The sequence below is a fragment of the Oncorhynchus nerka genome, linkage group LG20 (genome assembly GCF_034236695.1).
Source record: "Oncorhynchus nerka isolate Pitt River linkage group LG20, Oner_Uvic_2.0, whole genome shotgun sequence".
Lineage (NCBI taxonomy): Eukaryota > Metazoa > Chordata > Actinopteri > Salmoniformes > Salmonidae > Oncorhynchus > Oncorhynchus nerka.
The window spans coordinates 41,626,129-41,635,150 of record NC_088415.1 but is presented as its reverse complement, the minus strand read 5'-3'; the positions used below and the strand labels follow the sequence as shown (position 1 = coordinate 41,635,150).

The window sequence follows — 9,022 nt, the reverse complement described above, 5'->3', positions numbered from 1 at the left end:
AGAAAGAGTGCCGAAAATGTTTCACTGTTCATCAATATAGTAGCTTGCATGCCCTCTCTAATGCACATTGATAACGGATTTCCCTCCCTCCCTCTCCCTCCCTCCCCCTCCCTCCCTCCCTCCCTCCCTCCCTCCCTATCCTCCTTTCTCCGTCTCTCTTGTTTTTTTCTCTCTCCCCCTTTCTCAGGGAGCTGATGAGTGTGTGATGTGTGTCAGTCTGAGAGATGGTCCTCACTGTGTGCCCTTCTGCCCCAGTGGGGTAAACGGAGAGAACGGGCAGTTCATCTTCAAATACCCCAACAAGGACAGCTACTGTGAGCCCTGCCATGTCAACTGCACACAGGGGTGCGTGTGTGTATGTGAGTGTGTGTGTGGGTGTGTGTGTGCATGTGTGTGTGTGTGTGCCTGCATGTGTGTGCTGCAGAGTAAAGCTGTGCCTCTTGTTGCAGGTGTTCGGGTCCAGGATTGAGTGACTGCATAGACAACACTAGACACTCCACTAGGTGAGTGTCTCCCCCTGCTGGAGGTTATGTGAAAACACACACCCCCACTCAAACAAATCAAATCGAATTGTATTGGTCACATGCGCCGAATACAACAGGTGTAGACTTTACAGTGAAATGCTTACTTACAAGCCCTTAACCAACAATGCAGAGTTAAAAAGTAAGACAAATATTTGCTAAATAACACAATAAAACCAATAATTAGGCTATATACAAGGAGTACCAGTACGGAGTCAATGTGCAGGGGTATGAGAGGGTTAAGGCAATTGAGGCAATACTGTATGTACATCTGGGTAGGGGTAAAACTGACTAGGCAATCAGGATATATATAATAATGTGTGTGTGTGTGTGTGTGCGTGTGTGTTTGTGTGTCAGTGTAGTATGTGTGAGTAGAGTCTAGTGAGTGTACATAGAGCCAATGCAAATAAATTACGATAAAGAAATAAATGCCCATTTTTCTCCTGTAGCCCTCAGATCACAGGTATAGCGTTGGGAGTGCCGGCTGCCCTCATAGTCTGCCTGGCATTGTTTGTGTTGGGCATGCTGTACCACCGTGGCCTGGCCATCCACAGGAAGAGAGCCATGAGGAGGTACCTGGAAAGTGGAGAGGTGAACTTCTTAGGGAACTACAGCAACTTAAATGACAGTAATTTCTGCAGAGCTGAGGGAAATATTGGATGTACAGTATCAGGAAGTCTAATTTAGGCCCATTGTATCCAATGCACTTGTGCATTCGTGTAATGTGAACTAGTGTGTTTGTGTGCTAATGTACTTGTGTCTCTGTGCATGTGTGTGTGTGTGTGGCCAGAGTTTTGAGCCGCTGGGGCCAGGAGAGAAGGGAGCCAAGGTTCATGCCCGGATCCTGAGGGCCCCAGAGCTGAAAAAGGTCAAAGTCCTGGGCTCTGGAGTGTTTGGCACCGTACACAAAGGCCTGTGGATCCCTGAGGGAGACTCCGTGAAGATTCCTGTAGCCATTAAGACCATCCAAGACCGCACAGGCAGACAGACTTTCACTGAGATCACCGATGTAAGAACCACACGCTCTTAACACACCGACACAGAGTAACTCTACTCACCTCTAGACGGGATACACTAGAATCCCTTGTCAAATCAAATCAAATCTTATTGTTGCCAGATATGTTTGTGTAACGGAGGTGGGTTTTTATTGAAAAGTAACCTTGCCTGAGATCTAAATACTCGCGTTAGCTCCCCGTAGCAAATGCCTGGGCTTTAGCTCAGTGAGCTTACACAGTCTTGTGGCACTGTCTGATTCCCTCTCTCACTCTTGTGTGTGCTTCCGTGCAGCACATGTTGTCCATGGGCAGTCTGGACCACCCCTACATCGTCAGGCTCTTAGGTGTCTGCCCAGGTGCCAGTCTCCAACTGGTCACCCAGCTCAGCAGCCAGGGGTCCTTACTGGAGCACATCAGGCAACACAAAGACAGCCTGGACCCGCAGAGACTGCTCAACTGGTGTGTGCAGATAGCTAAGGTAAGGTCACAGGGTCACGATCAATAAACAGTGGAACCCTTTTTGGTTCCAGGTCCTGTTCACCTCAAAGAACCCTTTTAATGAACCCCTATAAAAAACCCTTTGGTTAAAACGTTCTACCTGGAACCAAAGCGTTTTTTCTTACTATGGTACAGCAGAGAAAAAATACGTTATGTTTCTATTATTGAGTCTCTGGTCTTTCTTTTTGACTGTTATTATCAGGTCTCTATGATGAAACCTGTGTGTGTCTTCTCTTCAGGGCATGTACTACCTAGAGGAGCACTGTATGGTGCACAGGAATCTGGCTGCGAGAAACGTGATGCTGAAAAGTGATTATTTCGTCCAGATTTCTGACTATGGCGTGGCTGACTTGCTTTATCCCGATGACAAGAAATATGTCTACAGTGACAGCAACAAGGTAATCAGGATTCAGGACTCACTGCTCCATTCTCCATAATGCATCTATCAATATATAATGTTTCACAAGTGGTTGTCCAATAGAACAGACAGAATGAGCTTCCTGTCACACCTGCTCCCGCTCTTCCCCGCCAGGCTCCCCAGCATTGCGCACTCCTGCCGCAATCATTACGCACACCTGCTCCCGCTCTTCCCCGCCAGGCTCCCCAGCATTGCGCACTCCTGCCGCAATCATTACGCACACCTGCCCCCCATCAGCAATTGTTGGATTCACCTGGACTAAATAACCTCTGTCATTACCTTCCCTATATCTGTCTCTGTTCCCTGCTTCTGCATTGATTGTCTTATGTCCTTGTATACCCGTGTGCTGACGCTGTTCCTGTCTTGTTTATGGCCTATTCCTGATTAAATGTTTGATGCCCGTACCTGCTTCTCATCGGCGTCATGTGTCGTTGTACTTCCCTTTCTGTTTCTATGGCTAGGTTTCCATCCAATTGGATGTTCATGCAAACATTCTATAAAGGAAATATGCACATTTCCCACTAATGGTCTGTTTCCACAGGGGGGGGGGGGGGGAGAAATCAGTGCGTGATGATGTAATACACACTTAATGTACTTTTTCGCTTAGGTTTTCATATACCAAGTAGAAATCTGCAGTACAATGTGTTTACTATCGGATTTTCAACTCTACCTGGTACTTTTGTCACAAACTGTTGCTTTGAATAGAAAATGTGCCTATTCTGGTCTTGGTACGTGGGTTCTAGCCAACAGCTTGCAGATACAGTGCAGGTAGGGTGGTCTACCTAATGAGATTATTACGAATAAGAGCGAGAACATTTGTATTTGTCAAACGCCAACCAAGCATCGATCATCATGTCACCAGAATAAAACCCTGGATATTTATTGGAAAGGGGCATGAGGATCACCGTGCACTTTCACCACCCTGGGAAGTTCATCATAACTTATTTCATCTGTAGCCTAATAAACTGCATGGATTCCCGAGTCGTAGTGGGAGGACCACACACCATATCATCGCATGACTCTAAGTTTACTTCGATATGATGGTTATTATATCAATATTTGCACATAAAGGCATTTCCTCCACCATTTCTCGTATATCATACATTTTACCAACACAGAAAGATCCCACCATGTAGAACCAACAAATAATCTCTCTGTCTTTATAAAATTGTACTGAAACATCCTGTTTCCATCACAGCTGTCGTGATTTCTTTTTATATGGTATGGAAACGTGGTTTATGTTACTTCCAGACTCCCATAAACATCAAATGGATGGCCCTGGAGAGTATCCTGTTCCGGACATACAGTCATCAGAGCGACGTCTGGAGTTACGGTAAGACAGCATGGTCGGCATTTTATCACATGTTTGTGCATGTACAGTATGTCTGTCTGTCCGTCTGTCGTCATTATGCATCACCTCTCCCGACTCCAGGAGTGACAGTCTGGGAGATGATGTCATTTGGGGCAGAGCCCTACGCCTCCATGCAGCCACAGGACGTGCCCAGTCTACTGGAGAAGGGAGAGCGTCTGTCCCAGCCCCACATCTGCACCATAGACGTGTACATGGTCATGGTTAAGTGTGAGTAAGCGTACAAAGTAATGTACACACTATGCACATCCAACGACCGACACAACTGCCGTGGGATACGAGGAAAATTACCAGCACACTTTTGAAATTCTCCTATTTTTATTGGCAAGGTTTTGACCACAAACGATCCCCGTCAGAACATTAATAGTTGAAATGCTGTTATTAAAATGACATGTGTTCAACCTTCTTTTCAATTGGGTGACTAACACAAAACATACCTCTCACTCGGTGCTCTTTGACACACGCAAATTGATCTCATACTCTTACAGTATATGCATGGTGCCAGCGGCTGCACCCCAGCAACCTTGGACATTAGAAATCCTATTGTTTTCTATTACCAGGCTGGATGATTGACGAGAATATTCGACCAACCTTCAAAGAACTGGCCAATGACTTTATTCGCATGGCAAGAGACCCGCCTCGCTACCTTGTCATCAAGGTAAGGAAAAGATTACAGCGCTATTACTTTCCTGTCTATACGCTATAGAAGTGATGTAGCATTTTCCAGGAAGTAGCCTTGTATAGTTAACTTTTGTAGGCTTTTTGAATGGTTTTTAAAATGGGCAAAAATGTAGCGCAGTGGTCTTCAGCATAAATAAAAAGGTATCTGGTAGAAGTAAAGTCATCCACAAACACTAATATAATGGAATTGTACATATACAGTGGGATCTGGTGTTGGATCATTTGATAAAGATGAACAAAGACTGAATAGAATAAATTATACAAATACTAAGTTATATTGTATGCTCAGAAAAAAATGGAAAATTACATCCTTTTATACTAATATAATTGCTCAGAGAAAGAGATTTGGTTTCACGAGTAATAAAACAAAAACTAAACGAGATGGGTGTCAATAATTTTGACCCCTCTGTTTTCAATTCTCTCGCACCCTGCCCTTGCTACGACACTGAGCCTTTTCCAGAAATGTTTTATGAGATTGGAGAACACATTGGGAGGGATCTTTAGACCATTCCTCCATACAGAATCTTTCCAGATCCTTGATATCCTTTGTCTGTACTTATGAACTTCCCTCTTCAATTCAAACCACAAGTTTTCAAAGGGGGTTCAAGTCCGGAAACTGAGATGGCCATTTCAAAATGTTGATCTTGTGGTCACTTCTTTGTGTATTTAAAAAAATATATACAGTGCCTTGCGAAAGTATTCGGCCCCCTTGAACTTTGCGACCTTTTGCCAGATTTCAGGCCTCAAACATAAAGATATAAAACTGTATTTTTTTGTGAAGAATCAACAACAAGTGGGACACAATCATGAAGTGGAACGACATTTATTGGAAATTTCAAACTTTTTTAACAAATCAAAAACTGAAAAATTGGGCGTGCAAAATGATTCAGCCCCTTTACTTTCAGTGCAGCAAACTCTCTCCAGAAGTTCAGTGAGGATCTCTGAATGATCCAATGTTGACCTAAATGACTAATGATGATAAATACAATCCACCTGTGCGTAATCAAGTCTCCGTATAAATGCACCTGCACTGTGATAGTCTCAGAGGTCCGTTAAAAGCGCAGAGAGCATCATGAAGAACAAGGAACACACCAGGCAGGTCCGAGATACTGTTGTGAAGAAGTTTAAAGCCGTATTTGGATACAAAAAGATTTCCCAAGTGTTACGAATCCCTTTTGGCCCGACAGTCTAGGGGGGATGGTAATGAGACCCGTAACATAACTCATGCAAATTATTATTGTGACAAAGTAAAAGTGTGCACGAAATAACCACGACAACAGAAATCTACCGTCAAACTCTAGGTTTATTTATAAACACACGGTAATGGGGGGAGCAGGAAAAGGGGCTGAGCTGGACCCAAGGAAAGAAACAATAAGTATTCAAAAACACCCCTAAGCTAGACTAGCCTACTTTAACAACAGCTAACTAACTAACCAAAAATACAGTGGGTGGTCCGCCCAGTTCTAACTAGTGTATTTAACAAAGTTCACCTACGGGTAGTGTATGCCCATGGGCGACTTGTCTTGGATTCCCCCTTTTCCCACAAACAAACAAACACCATAACCAAAAACAATACTCACAGGTGATGACAAAGTGCTATGGAGGTGATCAAACAAAAGAGAGGTTAAGACACAAAGCGAGAGTGAAACACAGAGTCCTACAGACATGGCATTTACAGAGAGATTGAGCTAGAGATTGCTTTAGAACAAACAAATGATGGGGTTTTTAAACCATGGGGAAGGAACTGTGATAGGGTAGGAAATAGGAGGAGGTGTGTCTTCTGATTGATGATTGATTGTTGACTGATTGGGGAGTGATGGTTTTCACCTGTGAGGGGAGAAGGAGTGAAAAGAAACACACACAGGATACACACACACACAGGATAACTGTATCCGTAACACCAAGCTTTAAACATCCCAAGGAGCACTGTGCAAGCGATAATATTGAAATGGAAGGAGTATCAGACCACTGCAAATCTACCAAGACCTGGCCGTCCCTCTAAACTTTCAGCTCATACAAGGAGAAGACTGATCAGAGATGCAGCCAAGAGGCCCATGATCACTCTGGATGAACTGCAGAGATCTACAGCTGAGGTGGGAGACTCTGTCCATAGGACAACAATCAGTCGTATATTGCACAAATCTGGCCTTTATGGAAGAGTGGCAAGAAGAAAGCCATTTCTTAAAGATATCCATAAAAAGTGTCGTTTAAAGTTTGCCACAAGCCACCTAAGAGACACACCAAACATGTGGAAGAAGGTGCTCTGGTCAGATGAAACCAAAATTGAACTTTTTGGCAACAATGCAAAACGTTATGTTTGGCGTAAAAGCAACACAGCTCATCACCCTGAACACACCATCCCCACTGTCAAACATGGTGGTGGCAGCATCATGGTTTGGGCCTGCTTTTCTTCAGCAGGGACAGGGAAGATGGTTAAAATTGATGGGAAGATGGATGGAGCCAAATACAGGAGAAAGAAGAAAACCTGATGGAGTCTACAAAATCTACAATGGAATGGTTCAAAAATAAACATATCCAGGTGTTAGAATGGCCGAGTCAAAGTCCAGACCTGAATCCAATCGAGAATCTGTGGAAAGAACTGAAAACTGCTGTTCACAAATGCTCTCCATCCAACCTCACTGAGCTCGAGCTGTTTTGCAAGGAGGAATGGGAAAAAATGTAAGTCTCTCGATGTGCAAAACTGATAGAGACATACCCCAAGCGACTTACAGCTGTAATCGCAGCAACAGGTGGCGCTACAAAGTATTAACTTAAGGGGGCTGAATAATTTTGCACGCCCAATTTTTCAGTTTTTGATATGTTAAAAAAGTTTGAAATATCCAATAAATGTCGTTCCACTTCATGATTGTGTCCCGCTTGTTGTTGATTCTTCACAAAAAAATACAGTTTTATATCTTTATGTTTGAAGCCTGCATGCAATGTGGCAAAAGGTTGCAAAGTTCAAGGGGGCCGAATACTTTCGCAAGGCACTGTATAATAAAAAAAAATGTTTACCCCCAATTTTGTGATGACGATCTTGTCTCATTGCTGCAGCAGGCGAAGGTCAAGTCATTCGTTCTCCGAAACATGAACCACCAAACCACGCTTCTTAACACCCGATCGCTTAACCCGGAAGCCAGCTGCAACAATGTGTCGGAGGAAACACTGATCAAATGACAACCGAAGTTGCTGTGATGAACCAAGTAGAGCCCCCCTGGCCAAACCCTCCCCTAACCCGGACGACGCTGGGCCAATTGTGCGCCGCCCCATGGGACACCCGGTCATGGCCAGTATTGACACAGGATCAAACCCCAGGCTGTAGTGACGCCGCAAAACTCTGCGATGCTGTGCCTTAGACCGCTGTACCACTCGGGAGGCCTTCTTTGTGGATTTTGATTAGTACTTGGGGTTATTGTCTTGCTGGAAGATCCACTTGTGGCCAAGTTTCAGCCTTCTGATAGCAGCAACAAGGTTTTTGGATAAAATGGCCTGGTACTGGGTAAAGTTCATGATGGCGTTGACCTTAACCAGGGCCCAAGGACCAGTGGAAGCATAATATCCCCATAACATCAAAGATCCACCACCACATTTTACAGTAGGGATGAGGAACACAACATGACCAAAAGTATGTGGACACCTGCTTGTTGAACATCCCATTCCAAAATGATCGGCATTAATATGGAGTTGGTCCCCCAGCTGCTATAACAGCGTCCACTCTTCTGTGAAGGCTTTCCTCTAGAAGTTGGAACATTGCTTCCATTCAGCCACAAGAGCATTGAGGTCGGACACTGATGTTGGGCGATGAGGCCTGGCTCGCATCTGGCGTTCCAATTCATCCCAAAGGTGTTCGAGGGGGTTGAGGTCAGGGCTCTGTGCAGGCCAGTCAAGTTCTTCCACACCAATCTCGACAAACCATTTCTGTATAGACATTCAGCATTGTCATGCTGGAACAAGGAAGAGCCATCCCCAAAATGTTGCCACAAAGTTTGAAGCACAGAATCATCTAGAATGCCATTGTATGCTGTAGCGTTAAGATTTCCCTTCACTGGAACTAAGGGGCCTAACCCGAACCATGAAAAACAGCCAGAGACCATTATTCCTCCTTCACCAAACTTTACAGTTGGCACTATGCGTTGGGGCAGGTGGGCCTAAATAGCCGAATCCACTAATTTGAAGGCGTGTCCACATACGTTTGTATATATATAGTGTGTTTTCTGCATATGCATTGTTCTTTTCAAGGCCAAACCTATCATTGGTGTGCATGGCCAAATATATATTTCATGATGTGTAATGACGTGTGCAGTTGTGTTCTAAATTTGTTATTTACTGCATTATTATAGGGTAAGTAGTAGTGCTGAGCGATTAGTGCTTTTTGATGTTGGTTTGGTTTCAGTTCGATTATTTTTTTAAATCAATTTTTTTTTTCGGTTTGAATTATTATTATTTTTACATTAAATGCACTATGCATTATGTGGGTTGAATGCTGTAACAATGCAGAATAAAACAATTAAGAAAAGTCCCATGATGGTAGTGACTTCCC

The 9,022-nt window shown here is 43.9% G+C and overlaps 1 protein-coding gene across 2 annotated transcripts in view; it reads left to right on the top strand.

Annotated features, from left to right (window-relative positions):
- Positions 1-9,022, top strand: part of LOC115101911 (receptor tyrosine-protein kinase erbB-3-like) — a 35,974-nt gene that overhangs the window by 22,488 nt on the left and 4,464 nt on the right. For both annotated transcript variants that reach the window (XM_065005506.1, XM_065005505.1), the window contains 9 exons: positions 188-345; positions 450-503; positions 971-1,112; positions 1,312-1,530; positions 1,809-1,994; positions 2,254-2,412; positions 3,684-3,765; positions 3,865-4,011; positions 4,362-4,459. In XM_065005506.1, the coding sequence (XP_064861578.1) occupies positions 188-345; positions 450-503; positions 971-1,112; positions 1,312-1,530; positions 1,809-1,994; positions 2,254-2,412; positions 3,684-3,765; positions 3,865-4,011; positions 4,362-4,459 (1,245 nt within the window). The remainder of the gene's footprint in view (positions 1-187; positions 346-449; positions 504-970; positions 1,113-1,311; positions 1,531-1,808; positions 1,995-2,253; positions 2,413-3,683; positions 3,766-3,864; positions 4,012-4,361; positions 4,460-9,022) is intronic.